General features: G+C 42.2%; 1 protein-coding gene across 4 annotated transcripts in view; it reads left to right on the top strand.

Moving 5' to 3' along the window:
• Positions 1-24081, top strand: part of FNDC3A (fibronectin type III domain containing 3A) — a 341321-nt gene that overhangs the window by 263566 nt on the left and 53674 nt on the right. For all 4 annotated transcript variants that reach the window (XM_089654386.1, XM_089654387.1, XM_089654389.1 and 1 more), the window contains 4 exons: positions 2540-2678; positions 14136-14189; positions 16773-16897; positions 17019-17193. In XM_089654386.1, coding sequence (XP_089510512.1) covers positions 2540-2678; positions 14136-14189; positions 16773-16897; positions 17019-17193 — 493 coding nt within the window. The remainder of the gene's footprint in view (positions 1-2539; positions 2679-14135; positions 14190-16772; positions 16898-17018; positions 17194-24081) is intronic.

Below are 24081 nucleotides of genomic sequence, written 5' to 3'. Positions count from 1 at the left end.
CTCTCCCCTCTCAGCCCTGCTGGTGATCACTGAGTCCCGCCTTCTGGGACTCGGTGATTGACATCCCCAGCAGCCAATGGCGACATAGGTAGGGTGCATGTGCGTGCGCTCCCTTACCCGGAAATGCAAATCACATATATACGTGATTTTGTGCAGCCATACCGCCCTGTAGCAGTTCTTCTGCTATAGGGCGGATGGCAAGTGGTTAAAGCCAGTCTGGACAAAGCCAATTTACTGTTTTCCAGTCATCCCCCTACAAAGCTAATCTGGCTTTTATATATATATATATATATAAAAAAAAAAACCCTCTATGATCCCTTCTGACAGTGGGTAACAGTGGTTATTGCACACTGCAGAGCAGAAGCAGGAAAAATTGGACAGGGGTCTTCTTGTGACTGCCACATTAGAAAAGTGGGGTCTTCAGTTTGGTTTTCGTTTGTGATGAACTAGGGTAAGGTGCAGTGGGAGGGGATTTTGTCAGAGGTGAGCTTTAACAGTGCATCCTCCTGCATACATTAAAGTGTAAACAATGATATATCTGCTATAGGGCGGAGGGCAAGTGGTTAATGTAGATTGGATATGTATCAGATCTCCTAGCAGATGGAATGTGCCTTATCCACCTCCTGCACCTCACAGTATAGGGGGGTTTGAGCTTGTCATGGTAATTGTTTGATGTATGGTAATATGTTCTTATTCTTGATGTAATTTTATCAGCTAAGGGTTTATTATTATTATTATTATTATTATTATACAGTATTTATAAAGCACCAATAGTTCGCTCAGCGCTGTACATTACAAAGGGGGACAGAACATGTGACAGAACAATACCAATACAATGCAAAACATGAGGGGATCGAGGGCCCTGCTCTTTCAAGCTTACAATCTAGGAGGGAGGGGATGGTGGCACAGGAGGAGATAGCTGTGGGGGATGGAGTGGTAGGAACAGTGGAGGAGGTCGGCAAGTTAGCAGGGGGTGGGGTAGGCTTCCCTGAAGAGATGGGTTTTCAGGGTGCGCCTAAAGGAGAGGAGAGTAGGTGATAATCTGATGGGTTGGGGCAGGGAGTTCCAGAGGATGGGTGACACCCTGGAGAAGTCTTGGAGGCGGGCATGGGAGGAGGAGACCAGGGAACTAGAGAGAAGGAGGTCTTGTGAGGAGCGGAGTGTGCGTGCTGGGCGGTACTTGGATATTAGGTCAGTGATGTTTATGAAATATGTTTACATTTTGACTGTGCAGAGGACATTTTTCAGCCACAAATATTGGTCCTGCATTCCACTGCTTGCTAACGTATTTACATTCATTTGTAAACCCTGGCTCTGCAATGAGAAATACTCAGGGGGGATTGGGGGAGGGGCATATGGTAGGCCTCATTAGCAGATCTGATTATCAGTGTTTTTCAAATTAATTTCATTGCATTGTTTATGGCAATTCCTGAGGTTGAATAGAACCCTTTTTTATTTCCAATCCTTCTGAGAAATGTTTACTCAAAATAGATGTTGTTTAAAGTCTGTATGTTGGAAGTGTGTGCTGGTGGGGATGTATAACGTGGGCCGATTATTTGCTACAGAGAAATTTGGCTCTGACTAGTGTTGCAGACTAGTTATTTTTACTGTAACACTGACTACCTTTTATTAATAAGCAAACTGAACATTGGATGTGTATGTTAGCTGAAAGAAATGAAATCAAAGGTTTCCATTCTCACTGGTAGCCAAACAGATTTCAGCATGTATGACCGCCTTCTTCTCTTATTTGCCTTCTTTTGGTTTGTTAAACGTTGAAATTTTTTTTTTAATGTACAAGTGCAAAAATTAAATGCTGAAGTCCGTTGAGTAGAAATCTTGCACTAAAATCTCAAGCAGTGTTGTCAGGCCATTTCTTTTCTGTGGATTATAGAAAACCTCCCCCTCTCATAACATAGGGGAAGATGTTCTGTAGTCCACAGGGGTAAACTGGGACTTAGTATAAGAAGTGATTAGCCTGGGGAGGGCAACATTGCTGCTTAGACAGGTAGTGTACTACTGGCAGGATCACCAGGTGAAAATAAGGATCAAAAAAGAAACAATGCAGCCTCTATGTCTAAGGAGTTGTAAACTGCAATATATTATATTTTTGTTCTTGGGTCTAGATATGTGTTAAAGCAAATTTACTGCTCACCAAACTGAGATTTGATTAATCTTATGTAATATGTTTTTAAATGTGCTATAATTAATGTATTCTCATGAGATGCATTTTGTTCAATATCTGCCATTTCTGGCCAGTGTAATGTACAGACTGTGGAAGGGCTGGTCATTTTTAGCTGAGGCAGAAAATATGTATTTATTGGGCCACAAGGGTGTGTTGAGAAAGTTACTTCATATTCTGACACATGTGATCATTATCAACCATCTGTCAGATGTTATATTCTAATGTCTGGAAATATTAATTGGTGGTGTGTGGAATTAAAGATCTAGGTTGATTTATGAATTGATACTTTTACAGATAGCTTGTGCTTTCGATGTCTTTATTTAATGTTCTATTTCTGTTTTATTTATCCATTTGTAGAGTTCAAACAGAACTGAATTCTGTTAAAGGAAACCCTTCTGAGGCTGTAAGTTTCACCACGTTGAGCTGTGAGCCAGACACCCCCAACCTTCCACGAATCGCAAATCGGACCAAAAATTCACTTTCCCTCCAATGGAAGGTGAGTTATTTAAAGTTACAAATGAGACAAAATGGTCAGTTAATATGTGAAAGTTCTTAATATGTCTTCCTTTATTAATCTTTTGTGGCTTATAAAAAATGAGATTTTATTTCTCAGTTACCTTTCTGTAGAATTGATGTTCTCATTTCAAAATAAAGTACTTTTAATAGTCTTGCATACAGTTATACAAATCATTTGATTAGAGCAGATATGACACCTCTCTTAGCATGTACAATGGGTATAGCAAAGAATCACCCCCCTTTTAAAATAATCACATTTTGTTGCTTTTCAGCCTGAAATGGACAGTTTGTTTCATCCAGCTAAATTTATTCAGTACAACTTATAACTCCAATAGATATAACACCAACATGTCAGAACAGAAAAATACAGAATCACTGAGTTGGAAAAAAGGATCACCCCCTCGTGTCAGTATTTTGCTGAACCACCTTTTGCTTTAATTACAACATTTTGTCTGTCTGTGTACTAACTTTGCACATCTAGACTTTGCAGTATCTGCCCACTCTTTGCAGAACTGCTCAAGTTCAGTTAAATTTGATGGTGACCGTTTGTGGACTGCAGTCTTCAAGTCATTCCATAGATTTTTAATGGTGTTTAAGTCTGGACTCTGACTAGGCAATGCAAGGACATTCACCTTTTTCTTCTTCAACCACTGTGTGGTCATTTTTGCTGTGTGCTTTGAGTCATTGTCATGTCGGAAGTTAAACCTTTTTTCCATTGACAACTTTCTGGCAGAGGACAGAAGATTTTCTTCAAGAATTTGATGGTATTTTGCCCCATCCATTTTTCCTTCTATTCTGACAAGTGAACCATTCCCTGCTGCAGAGAAACACTCCCATAACTGGATATTACCACCTCCATGCTTTACTGTAGGAATGGTGTTATTTGCATGGTGAGCTGTATTGTATTTCTGCCAGACATATATATCATTTAGTGTTGAGGCCAAATCATTCAATTTTAGTTTCATCTGACCCTAACAGCTTTTTCCATGTGGTCTTTCTTGAGGAGTGGCTTTTTTCTTCCAACCCTCCCATACAAGCCACATTTGTGGATAATTGGTGATATTGTTGTCACATGCACTCAATGACCACTCTTTGTTGTAAATTCCAGCAACTGCTCTAGAGTTGCTGTAGGCCTCTTGGTAGCTGCTCTGACCAATTTCCCCCTGGCTCTTTCATCCAGATTGGAGCGACATCCTGATCCAGGGAGGGTCTTTGTTGTACCAAATACCTTCCACTTCCTAATAACTTCACTGTGCCACTAGGCATTGATAAAGCCTTTGAATTTTTTTTGGATCCATCTCCTGACTTGTGCCTGCCCGCAAAAATCTTTTGACAGTGCCTTGCCACCCATAGTTGATTGTTTGTTTGCTTCAGTTGCACTACCGGGGGCTGAAATGCTCCGGGAAAGCTCTTTTCATGCTGAGCTAATCAAAATGACCACAGCTGATCACAATTGAAAGTCAAATGTCTTTGTGTGCCATTGAGAAGGTGATAAGCTTTACCTGATTTGATTTTTTTGGTGATTCTGTTTTTGAATTTTTAACATTTGTTTTCTGACATGTTGTTGTTATATCTTTCACTTGGATGTTGTAAATTTCAGCTGGATAAAACGAAGTCTTCATTTCAGGCTGCAAAGCAAAAAAAAATTTGAATATTTTAAAGGTGGTTGATTCTTTTCTATACCCACTGTATGTGTACACGCAGGGGATCCTAGCACACATTCCGCAGGTCTCAACGTTACTCAATATCAGAAGGCTAACGATAATTGGGCTCATGCGCTGGGATCTCCCAAGCGTCTGCAGACATGTTATAGGTTTCTACAAAGTCCCAAATACCTGACGAAGTCCTGTAGCAGATATGTGCATGGGCTAAATTTTAAACATGCAATGTCATTTGCATTTGATACTTAAGCAGTTAGCACAGATGCCATCCAAAGTTTTTGTTTGGATCACAGGTTAATTTGGGAGGGTCATTGTCCAGTCAAGCTGTGAGCAAATCAGTGGCCAAGCTATAACATTGAACTGCAGTGGAAAAAAGATTACACACCTGGCCATGCTGTCAATTTTAACTATTTCAGCTCAGTCCTAAAGGCTGCTACCAGGAAAACTGGAAATCCCTGTGTTTGCTTGGTAATAATCTAACACAGGGCTTAAAATTTCAAGTCCCGAGCTACTAGCCAGGCCTTTAGAGTTACTCGCCACCAGTTGCCCCACCCAACCCCTACCCTGCTACACCCCTAATTCCACCCCTAAACATGCCCTCGTAAATTATTTCATGAAATGACACTGTTAAATGTTACCCACATTACATCAAGGTCCCTAGAGTCCCCCCACATTACATCAGGGCCTCCAATGTCCTCCTAAACACTCCATCATACTTAGACTATGCACCACATACAATCATAACCTCCCATAATCTTTCACTCACAAATCCATAACTCAACCAAGCGTATCCTACCTACTATCCAACCCAGCAATACCTCAAATGCCCCATACTCTACCACCCATAATAACCACATAATCCTGAACCTGACCAAACCACCCATGCATGTAGGTTTACATACAGACACCTGTACATACACAGAAGTGTACACACACACACACACACACACACAGAAACATGTACACACGCACAGAGACACATGTACAGACACACATACATGTACATACACAGAAATACACACGCACATACACACAGACATGTACATACGCACATACACATGTACACGTACGCAGACATATGTACACGCACGCAGACACACACATGTACATACACACAGACACACACACACAAGCACACACACACACACACACACAAGTACACACACACACACACAACAAACACACACAGCCCTATAAAAATTTGCAGTATATCTTTACCTTCACTCACAGAGCCGGGTACTGCACTCTAGGGGGAGGCAGAGAGCACAGCACACACTCCTTCCTTTGCTTTCATTTTGCTCAACTATTGAGCAGTCTGACGGCTCCCAGTGCGAGTGACAGATCCGGCCATGAGTTTTGAGCCTGCTCATCAAGATGGCCCTGGGGACACACTTGCCCCTACCATAATTTCCACTCGCCAATGCGAGCAGGCGAGTGAAAATTTCAAGCCGTGATCTAACATATACAGTATTTCACAGAAGTGAGTACACCCCTCACATTTTTGTAAATATTTTATTATATCTTTTCATGTGATAACACTGAATTAATGACATTGTCCCCTCAAAATTAACTCAACACGCAGCTATTAATGTCTAAACCGCTGGCAACAAAAGCAAGTACACCTCTAAGTGAAAATGTCCAAACTGGACCCAAAGTGTCAATATTTTGTGTGGTCACCATTATTTTCCAGCTCTTCCTTAACCCTCTTGGGCATGGAGTTCACCAGAGCTTAACAGGTTGCCACTGGAGTCCTCTTCCACTCCTCTATGACGACATCACTTTGCTGGTGGATGTTAGAGACCTTGCGCCGCTCCTCCTTCCATTTGAGGATGCCCCACAGAAGCTCAATAGGGTTTAGGTCTGGAGACATGCTTGGCCAGTCCTTCATTTTTACCCTCAGCTTCTTTAGCAAGCCATTGGTCATCATGGAGGTGTGTTTGGAGTCGTTATCATGTTGGAATACTGCCCTGCGGCCCAATCTCCGAAGGGAGAGGATCATGCTTTGCCTCAGCATGTCACAGTACATGTTGGCATGCATGGTTCCCTCAGTGAACTGTACCTCCCCAGTGCCGGCAGCACTTACGCAGCCCCAGACCATGACACTCCCACCACCATGCTTGACTGTAGGCAAGACACACTTGTCTTTGTACTCTTCACCTGGTTGCCGTGACACACGCTTAACACCATCTGAACCAAATAAGTTTATCTTGGTGTAATCAGACCACAGGACATGGTTCCAGTAATCCATGTCCATAATCTAAAATAAGCAAAGTGCAGCGCTACAGGACACTATGAGAGGTTCGATCTCCAAAAAGTTCGATCAAAGAATTGATCTAAACACACACATAAATGTTCATAGGATCAAGCAAATGATAAATGAACACAGCTAAAATCGGATCCGGGAAATGGCAGGAATGCGCACTCACCGACCGCACATAGGAAATGCGCGTTTTATTATGTATCCAATCAAACGAGTACCGATATCCCACAGGGAGAGATGTCCTCAAACGATCTGCTCGGCTAATATGGTCTCCTTAGTTTGGAATGGATCACTCACGGCACACGTCCCTTCCAGGTGCAGGTATCACTCCTCTGTGTGATATGTAGCTGTGTCTGCCGACCCCTCAGTGGGGGGTAAAAAATGGAAAAGTACCCATAGTGTAGTATATCCAATATTTATTGATAAAGAAAGGGTTAAAACCCAGGTCAGTAATATTGCTGGCAGTAAGCCAGAGAACACAGAATTACAAATAAAAGTAAGTTACTGACCCTTGTAAACAGCAAGCACCCAGACCTCCACATGGTCTGGGTGGTAAAGAGGCGTCACAGGCTGTCCGTTCCTCCTCTATTAGTAGCGCTCACTTTTTCTGTATACCATGTCCATAATCTGCTTGTCTTCAGCAGATTGTTTGCGGGCTTTCTTGTGCATCATCTTTAGAAGAGGCTTTCTTCTGGGACGACAGCCATGCAGACCAATTTGATGCAGTGTGCGGCGTATGGTCTGCGCACTGACAGGCTGACCCCGCACCTCTTCATCCTCTGCAGCAATGCTGGCAGCACTCATACGTCTATTTCTCAAAGACAACCTCTAGATATGACGCTGAGCATGTGCACTCAACTTCTTTGGTCGACCATGGTGAGGCCGGTTCTGAGTGGAACCTGTCCTGTGAAACTGCTGTATGGTCTTGGCCACTGTGCTGCAGCTCAGTTTCAGGGTCTTGGCAATCTTCTTATAGCCTAGGCCATCATTATGTAGAGCAACAGTTCTTTTTTTTCAGATCCTCAGAGTTCTTTGCCATGAGGTACCATGTTGAACTTCCAGTGACCAGTATGAGAGAGTGAGAGCGATAACACCAAATTTAACACACCTGCTCTCCATTCACACCTGAGACCTTGTAACACTAAGGAGTCACATAACATTGGGGAGGAAAAATGGCTAATTGGGCCCAATTTGTACATTTTCACTTAGGGGTGTACTCACTTTTGTTGCCAGCGGTTTAGACATTAATGGCTGTGTGTTGTGTTATTTTGAGGGAACAGCAAATTTACACTGTTATACAAGCTGTACACTCACTACTTTACATTGTAGCAAAGTGTCATTTCTTCAGTGTTTTCACATGAAAAGATATAAATAAATATTTACAAAAATGTGAGGGGCGTACTCACTTCTGTGAGATCTGGTAATAACCCACAGAATTCTTCTTTCTATAGCCCCTATATTACATACCATATTTTCCGGCGTATAAGACGCTTCTTTTCCCCATGAAAATCTTCTCAAAAGTCGGGGGTTGTCTTATACGCCGGTATACGGCATGCTGACACTTGGTGTCAGATCGGCACTTTTTAGGGGGGCGGCGCGGTGCCGCCGCTGCCCCCCCCTTCCAACGGAAGGGACACTAAGTACAAGGGCAGGAAGGGGGCTGCTGTTTCTACCCAGTCCCACGACGATCCAGTCCAGGAAGCGCGGCTGCTCCTTCATTCAGTTCAGCCTCTCAATGTTCGCGCGGCCGCTCGGCTCCACCTCCTTACCGGTGATTGGGCACCAGAACTGTAGCTCTGGAAAGGCACACAGGCGGCCAATCACCGGCTAGGAGGCGGAGCCGAGCGGCCCCCGCGAAAATCGAATGAGATAGCGGCCGGTAAGTGTGCCGTGCAGAGGTGCTGCTGCAACCACGTATGCTGGCTGCATCAGCACCATGCTGGAACAGGGGTCAGCAAGTGTCATTGGTGTCAGTGGGAGGAATAGTGCCCCATCATTGGTGTCACTGATGCTAATGATGGGGCAATATTCCTCCCACTGACACCAACGATGGAGCACTATTCCTCCTCCCCACTGACACCAATGATGGGGCACTATTCCACCCCCCACTGACACCAATGATGGAACACTATTCCTTCCCCCACTGACACCAATGTTAGGACACTATTCCTCCCACTGACACCAATGACGGGGCACTATTCCTCCCACTGACACCAAAGACGGGGCACTATTGCTCCCACTGACACCAAAGACGGGGCACTATTCCCCCCACTGATACTGATGGGGCACTATTACCCCCACTGATACTGATGGGGCACTATTCCTGCCACTGATACCAATGATGGGGCACTATTCCTCCCACTGATACTAATGATGGGGCACTATTCCTCCCACTGACACCAATGACGGGCCACTATTCCTCCCACTGACACCAATGACGGGCCACGATTCCTCCCACTGATACCAATGATGGGGCACTATTCCCCCCACTGATACTAATGATAGGGCACTATTCCTCCCACTGATACCAATGATGGGGCACTATTCCTCCCACTGATACCAATGATGGGGCACTGTTCCTCCTACTGACACCAATGATGGAACACTATTCCTCCCACTGACACCAATGACGGGCCACGATTCCTCCCACTGACACCAATGACGGGTAACTATTCCTCCCACTGACACCAAAGACTGGGCACTATTCCCCCCACTGATACTAATGATAGGGCACTATTCCTCCCACTGATACCAATGATGGGGCACTATTCCTCCCACTGATACCAATGATGGGGCACTATTCCTCCTACTGATACCAATGATGGGGCACTATTCCTCCCACTGACACCAATGATGGAACACTATTCCTCCCACTGATACCAATGATGGGGCACGATTCCTGCCACTGATGCCAATGATGGGGCACGATTCCTCCCACTGACGCCAATGATGGGGCGCTATTCCTCCCACTGACGCCAATGATGGGGCACGATTCCTTGCTCTGACACCAATGATGGAGCACGATTCCTTGCTCTGACACCAATGATGGAGCACGATTCCTTGCTCTGACACCAATGATGGAGCACGATTCCTTGCTCTGACACCTATGATGGGGCACTATTCCTCCCACTGACACCAATGATGGGACACGATTCCTCCCACTGACACCAATGATGGGACACGATTCTTCCCACTTACACCAATGATGGGGCACAATTCTTCCCACTGACGCCAATGATGGGGCACTATTTCTCCCACTGACACTAATGATGGGGCACCATCATTGGTGTCAGTGGAAGGAATAGTGTCCCATCATTGGTGTCAGTGGGAGGAATAGTGCCCCATCATTGGTGTCAGTGGGAGGAATAGCACCCCATCATTGGAATACCATACTGAAATACCATACCATATTGAAATCAAATCTGATGTTTTTTAATTTTTATTTGGTGTGCGTTGGAAGAGGGGTAGTCTTATACGGTGAGTATAGACCAAACCCTATATTTTAACAGGAAAAGTAGGGGGTCGTCTTATACGCCAGAAAATACGGAAGTTTATTTATAGCATTCATAATCCCTGCCACCTGAAATGCGCTATTGGGCGTGTTCACAGTAGCCACATAGTGAAATGCAGCATTTTACTAGGTGGACATCTGTCATTTCTTTTTGTTTGGTTTTTTTGGTTTTTTTTAATTCTATTTGAATAATTGTCACACTGTGACACTTGATTCATGTCTCTGGCCAACAGTGAGGTGATATACAGTGCTATCCAGCACGCTGTGGAAAGGTGCAGCATGTCTGCATTGTTGTGCACTTCACACCAGTGTTGTGCTGTGAACGATGCACAAAGAAGATAATTGTTTTATATGTGCCTTTGTTGCGATTGGCATTTATCCAATGCAGAAAACCACAGTCACTGCATGTAGTGTGAATGAGACTTTATAGCTTTTACAACCAGTGTCAATTGACATATCGTATTGGGCAAAGCTATAAAGCAAGCAACAATGGGACAGGGTCTCGAACCATTGTGGTCCCTCCATGTTACTGAACGGATGGGCCAAAATCCATTAAGTGATTGGTAAAGTCTTCAAAATTCCATTTAACATCTATCCATTTGTTATTATTGTCATCATTGTTATTCAGAATGAAACATTTAATCTTGCTTTCCAAAGCTAATAATGTTTTTGTTTTGCTTGATTTCATCAAGTCGGTGGCCAATGTTTGATACAATTAGTTACTTGATTCCACTAATTGAACATTTTGAAAGTAAAAGAGAATGGCGATATCAGGCATGGAGTGGTGGAAATAGCACCTGCTCTCTTTATCAGATTGTGTTTGGAGAGTGGAAGCAGTCCTTCCTCCTACTTCCTTTGAGTACATTCATATGCTAGTAAATAATTGCTCATATTTCTAGCAGAAATTCACTGCTCATACAGTTAGTGAATCACTGGTCAGGAAACCCCTGGCTACCTACCGATAATTCAGTCTTTTCTTTTCACACTTCATTGAAGAGTGATGCCAGGCAACATGTTTAAACAGTCTGCTGCCTTTGTTTTGTTTTGATGTAATTAAGCAGCGTTCTATTTTGTGATCTGTAAATCCTAACATGGTCCTTATCAGTGTGAGCAATAGTACCCAGGTTGCCATGATGTGCTTCTGACCCCCCAACTTCGGTAGGATTGAAAACCAGATCTCATTTGCATTATTATCCTGTTTCAGACTGACTCAGAGAAATCATCCCTGGTGACTAAAGTGAATCAGTTATAAACATAAATTCAAACTGAGAGCTGGTGGTACCACTATTGAAAACTGCATAACAAAACCCATAATTGAGAAAAAGATATATGCAGATAAAATTTTATGTGCAAGTCAATTTTTCTTGTAAAAGTTTGGCTAGGCCAGGGGTGGGCAAACTTTTTGACTTGAGGGCCACAATGGGTTCATATATTGGACCCGGGGGCCGGACCAAGAATAGATGAATGATGTGTATGTGTCATCCATAGTAAGTATAGTAATATTCCGCCATAGTAAGCATAGTAATTCATCCCCCATAGTAATTCATCCCCCATAGTAATTCATCCCCCATATAGTAATTCATCCCCCATATAGTAATTCATCCCCCATATAGTAATTCATCCCCCATATAGTAATTCATCCCCCATAGTAATTCATCCCCCATAGTAATTCATCCCCCATATAGTAATTCATCCCCCCTATAGTAATTCATCCCCCCTATAGTAATTCATCCCCCATAGTAATTCATCCCCCATAGTAATTCATCCCCCCTATAGTAATTCATCCCCCCTATAGTAATTCATCCCCCCTATAGTAATTCATCCCCCCTATAGTAATTAATTCCCTATATTAAGTCCCCCCTGTGTCAATTCACTTACCTTTGCTCCGCGCGTTCCTCTCGCCGTGTTCCCGCGCCGTTCCGGTGTAGCATGAAAATCTGTCTGCTATGAGGATCTGTCCCCCTCGACGTATCTGCGTATGTGCCAGTTTCAGGCATTAGCAGACGATCGGCGATCTCCGGCACATGCGCAGATACGTCGAGGGGGACAGATCCTCATAGGAGACAGATTTTCATGCTACACCGGTCTTCGGGGCGGACTGTGAGAGGAGCCTAGCGGGAGCCTAGCTCCGCGGGCCGGATTAAAAGGTCCGCCGGGCCGTATACGGCCCGCGGGCCGTAGTTTGCCCATTGCTGGGCTAGGCCCTACTCCATTCATTTTATGAGTGTTCCACATGGTCAGTGATGATACCTATTACATCAAAAGAGCAACAGGATGGCAGAAATAATAAAAGATGGGGCTTTTACAGCAGATGCAGAGATTTGTGTTTAATTTTAGGCTGTCTTTATCTCATTAGTCCTTTTGACACAGGTTTTCACTTATGGTGACCTCTGCTAAACCAATTTTAAATTGCTTAGGTCTGTGCTGTGTGGACTTTTTAAAATGAACCTGTCAACCATTTTAAATGTTCAGAGTAAACATCCTGCCTTAAAGCACCCTCCACAAGATGCCTGGTAACTGTTATTCACAAAGACCTCCTCTTTGTGCCTGTCTACTATTGTTTTAATTTTGGGAACAAATAAAAGTAGGAGCTAGCCATTGACAATAGGAAATGTTTGAAATCCAAATAATAGTGAAAAATGATCCACAATGTATTGAGTCAAAATCGTATATACAATATGGGCGGCGGTGTGAGTGAAGGGAACCCCATAGTTAGCTGTTTGTGTTGGGGCCCCCTCTGGCACTTGCATCATGTGTGTGCATACAGTTTGTGCTTTGTGCATTAAAAACGCTTCCCAAACACCTGTCTGACGCCTGTTGACACAGCTAGTGTGAACGTAGCTTAAAAGTTTGGATGGCAATTGGCAGGGCTTGGTTCCTGTTAGACTCCTAGTTAATCTAGTCTGAGTGGCACACGAGTGTTTCTCATAAATGTAATGGGGGATTTTACAAATAATAGCAAGCTTTGGAGATGGAGACTAGAGAGTTAAGCTACACAGGTGTTTTTAATCTCTTGTTGCTGAGTACTTTAACAATTTGCTTTCTGACAGTTATCGCATTAGGCTACACAAAATATTTTTTGTAGATCAACTGTGCTACAAAAACTATTACAAAAAATTATTAGTTCTAAATCTCTATTGGTAGCACTATGGTGTCCTTTTATGAAGCAGCTGTAAATGATTGCTGCTCAGTTCTCCGGGATTCTCAGAGAAGACAGTTCTCCTCTGAATGCCTTTTTATGAATCAGTGTAGATCACTTCTCCGAATGAAGGGAGAAGCGATCTACAAATGCTGGAAAACGTGAGAGATTACAGTAAGAGATCAGTCAAACACCGTTTACTAGCATTCAGAGCGTTTGTAGATCGCTTCTCTCTTCATTCGGAGAAGTGATCTACACCGCTTCATAAAAAGGCATTCAGAGGAGAACTCTCTCCTCTGAGAATGCCGGAGAACTGAGCAGCGGTCATTTACCGCTGCATGATAAAAGGACACCTTAGTCCCTGGACAAGTAGTTTTTTCAAAAATGTCCACACCCCTGGATATGTTGCTGTTGCTTATTTCTTTTTGAAGATGCAAAGTCCACAGCTGACATCTTTATCTTTTATTTACTAGTAAGTCAGTGACCCAGAATGTGCTAGCCAGCTGTTCACATAGCTGGACACCTGACATTGTATGTACATGCAGTACTTATTCAAGGCCAATGTCTCACCACTTAGAAAAGGAAGGATAAGGATCATAGCTCAGCAGTCAGCAATTGCATCTCCAATATTTCCTTCTTGTTCAGCTTTGCCTGAAATTCAAGAAGGCTAAACCTATTTTTGTCCTGTGTTCTTCCTATCATAATCTGACATGTATTTTTCTGTGCCCTGGTTGATGATCAATATGAGATTATTGCGAAACTTCATGCTGAGATAAGGGTCATACTGAATTTGCACGCCTCAGGCCCGTTTTCTATTTGACTATTTTGTCTAACTAATAAACTGTATGATGTGTTTCTATTTCTAGGCATCATGTGACAATGGTTCAAAGATACACAGTTATCTTCTAGAGTGGGATGAAGTAAGTGCAACAGAAAAATTATTTTATTACAGAATTTTTATTTACTATTGCTATACAGAAATTTGGTACCTAATTTGTCCTGAAGCATATTAAACACATTACAGTCTTTGTATTTAACATATTTCTTTGCTGTGGTTCTTAATCCCTAAAGTGGTTTTAAACCTCTGAAATGAAAAACAATGAAGCATATCTTTCTATAGTGCGTACGTCCCTTGATTCAAAGCACTTACTATGATTTCTGGCTATCCTCCTATTATTCTGCATAGTCTATGGTGACACTAGACGATCCCGGGAGAGGGCCCCCGCCCCACTCTAGCTCACAGCAGGGGACTGATGGTCTCATCTGTGCATATTTCCCTATGGGACTTTGTAGAGGGTGTTTGTGTCCTAACCCTGTCCCCCCACTCAGGTCTCAGATTACACTCATCTTCTTGTTCTATGCTGTGCATTGTGTGAAATTAGATCCCTGCTCCCCTGCCTTCTGATGCTCAGAAACGCTGTTTAAAATGTGTGCTTAAGAGACTGTAGAGGAGAGGGTGCTGCAGATAAACAGGCAAAACTTATGTAGGAGGATTTGTTTAATCTCCTTGTATCGCCTAAAGCTTGTCACTTCAGTGGGTATATAAAAGGGTTTGCAACCACTTTAAACGATAAGTAAAACGCTGCTCCTCCATTCCTTTTCCCCAGCCTCTAATCTTCAGCTGACAAAATGCTTGTACAGTTGTAGCCCAACTCGCTCGCCAACCTCAGAGCAATTGTGGCTGCAAAGAATAATGGCAGCATCCATCTTTACTTCAGCACATACAGTGAACAAACAGCCTTTATTTCCTATAGCCAAGCTCTATTATTTGCATCAGGTATTAAGAGGGAAAAACACTTACTCATAAGGGTAAAGCCCTCTCCAAACAGGCTGGCTAGTGAAAATGGAGGTTTTCTTTTGAAAAAGGTAAGTTACATGATGATAAGTGATGCAGAGGCAAAGAGTTGGGAAGCTGTTGGCTTTTTTGGTTTGTAAAGGTGCACCTATCTGTAAACAAGCAGGGAAATATTTTTTCTTCCTGCCCTATTCTGAATAATTCACCCCTTTTAATATACAGAATACCTCGGTTTTCGAATTTAATTAGTTCTGCAGGACTTTTCATATAGCGAAAAATTTGTAAACCAAAACGCCTTTTCTCATAGAAATGCATTGAAAACCAATTACTCCATTCTGGAGATCAGAAAAAAGTAAACGCTAATAAAATACCGCATGAGTTATTTTATCAGGTCATGCAGTATTTTAGTAGTGACTACCATGTGTTTATGTTTCAGCTGTCAGCGGAGTTCCCCACTGACAGCTGAATGTAAAAGAATTGCCGGCAATTAAAAAAATTATTTAAAAAATGGCGTGGGGTCCCTCCTCCCATGCATACCAAGCCCTTTAGGTCTGATATGGATTTTGAGGGGAACTCCCACGCCAAAATTTTAAAAGCACCTTGTCCCCATGTTGATGGGGACAAGGGCCTCTTCCCCACAACGCATGTGACCCCGAGTCATTTCCCCGGGTGGCCCCGCCCCTTACATATTTAAGAACTGCCAAACCATCGGAACAGGCAGAAGGCTGGAAACCATCGTTGGAAGCGAAGCTTTTTTTTTCTTTTTCTTTCTTTTTTTTTTATTATTCTTTTTTTGGGTCAGCAGCGGCGGTGATGACAGGCATCATGATTGACGTTGGATCTACTGCAGGGGACATTCTTTTAATAAAGGACTTGTCAAAGAACATGTCCTGTCTTTTTTGACACTACACTTTTTTGTTTTTTTGTGAATGAGTAGGGGTACTCATTCACATGGGGGGGGGGGGCGGAATCTGGGGCTCCCTTGTTAAAGGGATTCTGATAAGCCCCCTGCCCGCTTTGGGGGGGAGCCTGTTTCAAGGGAACCTGTCTCATCGTTAAGCCTCAGTTTTACAACCTCTGATGTAAGCACCTATGGATGCTGTGAGCTAGTTCTGGTGAAGTTAGACCTTGTTCGCACTGGGGGCATTAAAAATAGGTGGTTGAGCCACAGTTTTATCGTTCACCTAAAGAGTTTTCAGCCACTCAGGGCTGTACAACATGCTGCAGTAAAAATGAAAACCTATGTTGTGTTCGACATTTGGCACTACCGCCAAATAGGAAGTGAATGTGGCTGTGCCCCAGCCGTGTGCAGTGGATTTGGTTGCAGCGTGGTGGTCTGGGCTTTTGAGGGTTAAAACCGTCATTGAGGAGGCAACATATCGCATCCCTGCTGCCTGTCAATTGCCCTCTGAAAAGCGATACACTGTAATATTTGTTTTTCATCTGGCCAGCAAGGGCTGCCATCCATGTGAACAAGCCCTTTAGCAGGTCCTGGTATGCTTAAATAGCAGCTGATGATATTTTTCTATAATTAGTATAGACCACTAGTATAGACCACTTCATTATGGTGCCCTGTGTGTTCTATATGCTGATTCCTTCCGTATTTTACATTTGTGGTAAAAAAGTATACATACTTACATTCGAAAACCCATAAACATGCTTATTGTTTTAGAATTAAAATTAACTGTTGCATTTTTTTTTCTCTTAGGGAAAGGGGTGCCAAGAGTTTTCCCAATGTTACTATGGACTACAGAAGCAGTTTAGGGTAACAAAGCTGTCACCAGCAATGGGATACACTTTCAGGCTTGCAGCAAAAAACGACATGGGCATGAGGTATGATACCTTCTGTGTGCAAATTAGTTTTTTGTTTTTAATGTTTTCATTTTACTTTGTGCTTCTATCTCTATTATCTTCCTTTGTGGTTTGGCTGACCATTTTATTCTGTTTTTCCAAGTGGTTTCAGCGAAGAAGTGTTGTTCTACACCTCAGGCAGTGCTCCCACAGTGCCAGCAAGTCCTACACTTCTTAAAGCTGGAATTAGTTGGTTATCAATACAATGGACTAAACCCTCAGGTACACCGTTCGATGAAGGAATTTCTTATATTTTGGAAATGGAAGACGAAACCTCGGTATGTGCAGTAAACAAATTCATACATCCTGTTCGGTAATTGATTACTTTTCCTATCTCATCTTATTAATTCTGCTTAGGGGCACTAATGTTACATATATGAGCAAACATTTGTAGATGCTCAACCATCATACCTACACTGTGAGGTTAAACTATGCGGCAATATATTAACCATTTGAGGATCTCGAATGTAGGAGCTCTGTCCTAATCAGTTCTAATTAACTCATTCCTCCTCTTCGTCCCTTACCTGTTATTTTTCTCATTATTTTATGTATATTTTTTTTTAACCATTACATTTCTTTTTTTTTTCTTTTTTTCAGCATTACTATAGCGTACAGCTACCAGGGTTATTTGCCGCTCCTGCAGCTGTCCGCTCCCAGCTGTGGTAGGGGGCAGTGCGGTGTGGGTTGTTCTTTTTTCTTTTATTTATTGTAAAACTTTATTTAACGTGTACAGAACATAACCCTTATTCATAGCGCTGTACAGTCCATGTGATTTTCTGCAGTGCAGTGCTGTGCACTGCGATAAAGTGCAGCACAGTCCTAGGCTGCAGTGTGAATGGGACACAGTCGGTATGGGTTGTTCTTTTTTCTTTTATTTATTGTACAAACTTTATTTAATGTGTACAGAACATAACCCTTATTCATAGTGCTGTACAGTCCATGTGATTTTCTGCGGTGCAGTGCTGCGCACTGCGATAAAGTGCAGCACAGTCCTAGGCTGCAGTGTGAATGGGACACATAGGAAACAATTGTTTGCCTGTGTGTCCTTGTTGTGACAGACGTTTTACAAAGCACTAAAATGTCTGTCAGCACACACTGTGTGTGCAATGTAAATATTCACAGTTAAAGAAATATATATATATATATAATGTGCACAATTAAAGAAATAAACTTGTCTATGTTTTTTTTTATCATAAACATCATCATTTTAAATGGGAGAAATTCTAGAATACAATGTGTACTTTTTATTTACAATAAAGCTAAAAAAACAACACTACACTAAAAATATATATTACAAATAAACGATGTTCAATAACTAGAGATTTTCGTCTATACGCATATGATATGACCACTGTCATTATTATATGTTGAGACAAACACAGTATATATCCCACCTTCACAGGGAAAGAGTTGCAATGCATTTTATAGAATAAATCCACTCCATCAGGACCAGTAATGATTTTATAGGGTTAATAAGACATCCATTAGGATATATATACACACACACACACGGTTGTGCTCAAAAGATTGCATATCCTTGGAGAGTTGGTAATAGTATGTACCATTTTGAAAGAAAACATGAGTGAGCAAGCAAAACACATTTCTTTTATTTCTTATTGGATGCATATTCACTAAGTAAACAAATGAAATGACCCCTGTTCAAGTCTGCATACCCTTTTAATACTGTGAATTGCCCCTTTTAGCATCAATGACAGCATGCAGTTTTTTGTAATAGTTGTCAATGATGCCCCAAATTCTTGCAGCTGATATAGCTGCCTATTCATCTTGGCAAAATGCCTCCAGGTCATGCAAAGTCTTTGGTCATCTTGCATGAACGACATGTTTGAGATCTCCCCAGAGTGGCTTGATGATATTAAGGTCAGGAGACTGTGATGGCGACTCCAAAACATTTACTTTTTTCTGCTGTAACTACTGGAGGGTCAACTTGGACTTGTGCTTAGAATCATTGTCTTGCTGGAAAGTCCAAGAGCGCCCCATGCGTAGCAGGAGATTTCGTGCAGGAGAATACGAATTGTCTGCCAATATTTTCTGATAAAATGCTGCATTCAGCTTGCCATTAATTTTCATTAGATTCCCTGTGCCCATAGAGCCCACACATCCCCTAAACATTTGTGAGCCCCCTCCAAGCTTCACAGTGGGGATGGTATTTTTGTCTTTATATGCCTTGTTGACCTCTCTCCAAACATAGCACTTATGGTTGTGACCATAATGCCCTATTTTGGTCTTGTCATTCCAGATTACAGTGTGCCAGAAGCTGTGAGGCATGTCATGGTGTTGGGTATATTGTAAATGGGCTTTTTTTGTGGCATCGGCACAGTTAAGGCTTCTTTCTGGCATCTCATTCATGCAGCTCATTTTGGTTCAAGTATCATTGTACTGTGCTCCATGAAACAACCACAGCATCTTTTTCCAGAGCAGCCTGTATTTCTTTTGAGGTTGTCTGTGGCTTTTTCTTTGTATCCTGAACAATTCTTCTGGCAGTTGTGGCTGCAATCTTGGTCTACCTGACCTTGGCTTGGTATCAAGAGATCCCCAAATTTCCCATTTAATAATCAGTTGAACAGTACTAAACCATCTCGCCATTATCTTCTGGGGCAAGTCCCAGTGGTTAATGCAGTGCGCGACAATGTGAATATAACGAAGGGCAGTGGATCATTGCAAGCAAGTGAAAGCTTTCCCAAAGTCCACTTCCCATAACATTGGCGGGGTTTTTTTCAAATTGTCTTTTAAGTTGAAGCAAGTTATAAAATATGGATGTACCTTTGCCATCTCAGATGACATGATATAGAATTTCCATGCCTGTGAGTTGACGTGTACTGTCAAGGGGTGTTGTAGTAGGAAACTCCCGATACGAGTGTTGGCAAAAGAAAATTAGTACCCAAATTGATCTTGGAATACGACCTCCCTAACTGTTTTAGGAACAGTACCTTCCATGAACTCATTAATCCATTTTAAGCCTCTTTCCACTAAGTTGTGCATGGATATGTATTGGATCAGCATTTCTAAACTTTCTATGGGCAGATGTAATTGGAATCTGAGGGGTCTATGCACACATTGACGGAGTAATACTCTCCAAGCAGAAATGCATGTTTGTGTTGGAAGTGGTATGTTCGTCCTTTTTGAGCGGTGTCCAGGCATCTAACAATAGTAGACTCAGGCTAGTGGATTGCATACAAGCAGATTCTATGCCAGCCCATAGGGTCTCAGGTGGCACTCTGAAGCAATGTTTGATATGAGCCAGTTGGGTAGCGATATAATAGTCATATTTGTCCTTCCATCCCACACCGCCTGCCATCCTGTGTCTAATAAGGTGCTTGTAAGAACAATGTGCCCTTTTACCCTGCCAAATGAATTTTTTAAGAATCTTGTTTAACTCTGCTAGGTATGAAGCTTTAACGGGGATAGGTGGTGTACGGATTAGGTATAATATCTTTGGAAGACTCATTTTAAAAGCAAGTTTGCCTATCCAGGATACCCAAATTTTGCTCTTCGTGCAGTATCTTAACGGATATCTGAAAGTAGTGGCTTAAACTTGGCTATCACCATATTTTCCATTCTAGGTATAGTTCTTAGTGTGCGTGTTAACTCCTAAATCCAGGACCAGAGATTACTTTATAGTATGATGGTGAGCAAATTGTGTGCAAAGGGGAGAGATATGATTGGGTTTGACAGCAGGCTATGTAAACTTTTGATCAGGGCTATTTGGGTGATCTCTGTTACTATGATTTAGGGCCAGTGTACACCATGCCCGCATCTGAATCGCCCAAGAACACGCTGTGCGATTCAAACCGTATGCAAAATGCACTACATTTTCAATCTGCAGCAGGTGTCAATAGAAATTTGACACCCCAAATGAAGTGAATTTGCCCGCACCTGCCTAAACCAGATCGCATGGTACTTTTATACCATACGATCCAGTTGTTGTGCGTTTTAAAAATTAGTGCATGCACTACTTCTGGTGTGGTGCGGTTTCAGCCTCAAAATCAATGGGCTGAAATTGCACAGAACTGCATGTGAATCGCACAGGAACACACAGTGCGTTCCTGTGCGATTCAAATGCGGACATTATGTGAACTGGCCTTAAAAAGGAGCCAAACAAATTTATGATAATAAATGGCTTCATATGGCCACTATCCTTAAAGTGAAACTACAATGTATCTGAGCACCACAAACCCAAAACGCTATTTAATTTGTTTTTAATATTCAAAGCAATCTCACAAACCCATACATGTCACCGTGCTTTATTTTGCTAAGAAATCACTTAACACCCCCTAGCATTTCTGGCCATGGCCATCTTGGGGAAAGGCAAGATGATTCATGTAGCAATTACTTCCTGGAATCCATCTGCCCTTAGTTTAGGCACACAGGCAGGAGGATGTGCTTAGCTGAGAAAAACCGTCCCTTCTGAAGACTTTTGGGATGTGTGACATCATTTGCCTAGGCAAGGAAACCAGGAAGTAACTAAAGAACTGTAAAAAATAGTTTAAAACAAGCCCTGGTTCACACTGGATGCGACTTGGCGTGCGATTTGCATGCCCTGTGACTTGCAAATTGCATGCCAAGTCGCACCCTATTGTCCGCAATTGGAGCGGACATATCAGTGCGGTTCTGACTTGGTCAGAGCCGCACTGATTTCAAAAGTAGTACATGCACGACTTTTGGTGCTATTTGCATAGACATCTGTATCAGATGTCTTGCAAATCGCACTTGAAATCGGCGGGTCCCCCGACTTTGAAATCGTGCGACTTCATTGTAAGTCGCACAATTTCAAAGTCGAGCTTGATGTGAACGGAGGATAAATGTAATCTACTTTTACTATTTACTAATGCTAGCAGCATGAGGATTCAAACTAGCCACTGTTGATTGAGAGTGAAGTTCCACTTTAAATAAAGTTTTTTTGGCATGATCCGTCATACAGTCATGGCCGAAATTGTTGGCACCCTTGATATTTTTCCTGAAAATCAAGTATTTCACACAAAAAAGGTATTGCATTAACACATGTTTTGCTATACACATGTTTATTCCCTTTGTATGTATTGGAACAAATATAAAACAGAGGCAGAAAAGCAAATATGACATAATGTCACACAAAACCCCAAAAATGGGCTGGACAAAAGTATTGGCACCCTTAACTTAATATTTGGTTGCACACCCTTTGGAAAACATAACTGAAATCAGTCGCTTCCTATAACCATCAATAAGCTTCTGACACCTCTCACCCGGAATTTTGGACCACTCTTCCTTTGCAAACAGCTCCAGGTCTCTCTTATTGGAAGGACACCTTTTCCCAACAGCAATTTTAAGATCTCTCCACAGGTGTTCAATGGGATTTAGATCTGGGCTCATTGCTGGCCACTTCAGAACTCTCCAGCGCTTCTTTGCCATCCATTTCTGAGTGCTTTTTGACGTATGTTTGGGGTCATTGTCCTGCTGGAAGACCCAGGATCTTGGACGCAAACCCAGCTTTCTGACACTGGGCCCTACAGTGCGACCCAAAATCCTTTGGTAATCCTCAGATTTCATGATGCCTTGCACACAGTCAAGGCACCCAGTGCCAGAGGCAGCAAAACAACCCCAAAACATCATTGAACCTCCACCATATTTTACCGTAGGTACTGTGTTTTGTTCTTTGTAGGCCTCATTCCGTTTTCGGTAAACAGTAGAATGATGTGCTTTACCGAAAAGCTCTATCTTGGTCTCATCTGTCCACAAGACGTTTTCCCAGAAGGCTTTTGGCTTACTCAAGTACATTTTGGCAAACTGTAGTCTTGCTTTTTTATGTCTCTGTGTCAGCAGTGGGGTCCTCCTGGGTCTCCTGCCATAGCGTTTCATTTCATTTAAATGTCGACGGATAGTTCGCGCTGACACTGATGCTCCCTGAGCCTGCAGGACAGCTTGAATGTCTTTGGAACATGTTTGGGGCTGCTTATCCACCATCCGGACTATTCTGCGTTGCAATTTTTCATCAATTTTCCTCATCCGTCCACGACCAGGGAGATTAGCTACAGTGCCATGGGTTGCAAACTTCTTGATAATGTTGCGCACTGTGGACAAAGGCAAATCTAGTTCTCTGGAGATGGACTTGTAACCTTGAGATTGTTGATATTTTGCCACAATTTTGGTTCTCAGGTCCTCAGACAGTTCTCGTCTCCTCTTTCTGTTGTCCATGCTTAGTGTGGCACAGACAGACACACAATGCAAAGGTTAAGTGAACGTCTCTCCTTTTTATCTGCTTTCAGGTGTGATTTCTATATTGCCCACACCTGTTACTTGCCCCAGGTGAGTTTACAGGAGCATCACATGCTTGTAACATTCTTATTTATCCGCAGTTGTGAAAGGGTGCCAATACTTTTGTCCAGCCCATTTTTGGAGGTTTGTGTGACATTATGTCGAATTTGCTTTCTTTCCTCCCTTTTTTTGTTTTGTCCCAATACACACAAAGGGAATAAACATGTGTATAGCAAAACATGTGTTAATGCAATACGTTTCGTGAGAAATACATGATTTCCTGGAGAAATATCAAGGGTGCCAACAATTTCGGCCATGACTGTATTTTCAATATCAATGCCAACATTTCATGATTTCTGCCAGGGTATGCAAACTTTTGAGCACAACTGTATATATTTTTTTATAAATGTATCCTCAGTGCTAAGTTCCTTTACTACAGGTATTTGGTGGATGCTTATTTCTTTGGAATGGTAGCACTTTAGGAATCATATGAGTGATGCTTTCTCCTCCTTGTTTATAATTGTATATTACAACTTTTTGTGTTTGGATTAAATAGAAATGAAATAATTTATGCAATACAAAATTGCTAAAAGAAAGCTCCACAAAAAAACATGCAAAACACACACAACATTTATTTTAACCTACGTGGCCATAAGATGCAGCAACCATTGCAACAGAAATTTCACACAAAACCCTTAGTCAAGAAGTGCCACTAAAAACTTCCTAATGTTGTGCAAATATTTATAGGAAGAGATTTATGGAAATAGAATAAACACTGATATCGTACTAACGCAGTGGCAAGGTGTGGTTGACTGCATGGTTGCAATTTTTTTTACAGACACAGTGGATGCCACGGTATTCAAAAATAAATAAAAATCTTTCCAATGTATGTATCACTTTGTTATTGTAAAGTAGAA

The sequence above is a fragment of the Staurois parvus genome, unplaced genomic scaffold (genome assembly GCF_062004578.1).
Source record: "Staurois parvus isolate SC_StPar_1 unplaced genomic scaffold, SC_StPar_1.0 ptg000761l, whole genome shotgun sequence".
In the NCBI taxonomy this organism is placed as follows: Eukaryota; Metazoa; Chordata; class Amphibia; order Anura; family Ranidae; genus Staurois; species Staurois parvus.
This window is presented reverse-complemented; position numbering and strand designations above follow the sequence as displayed.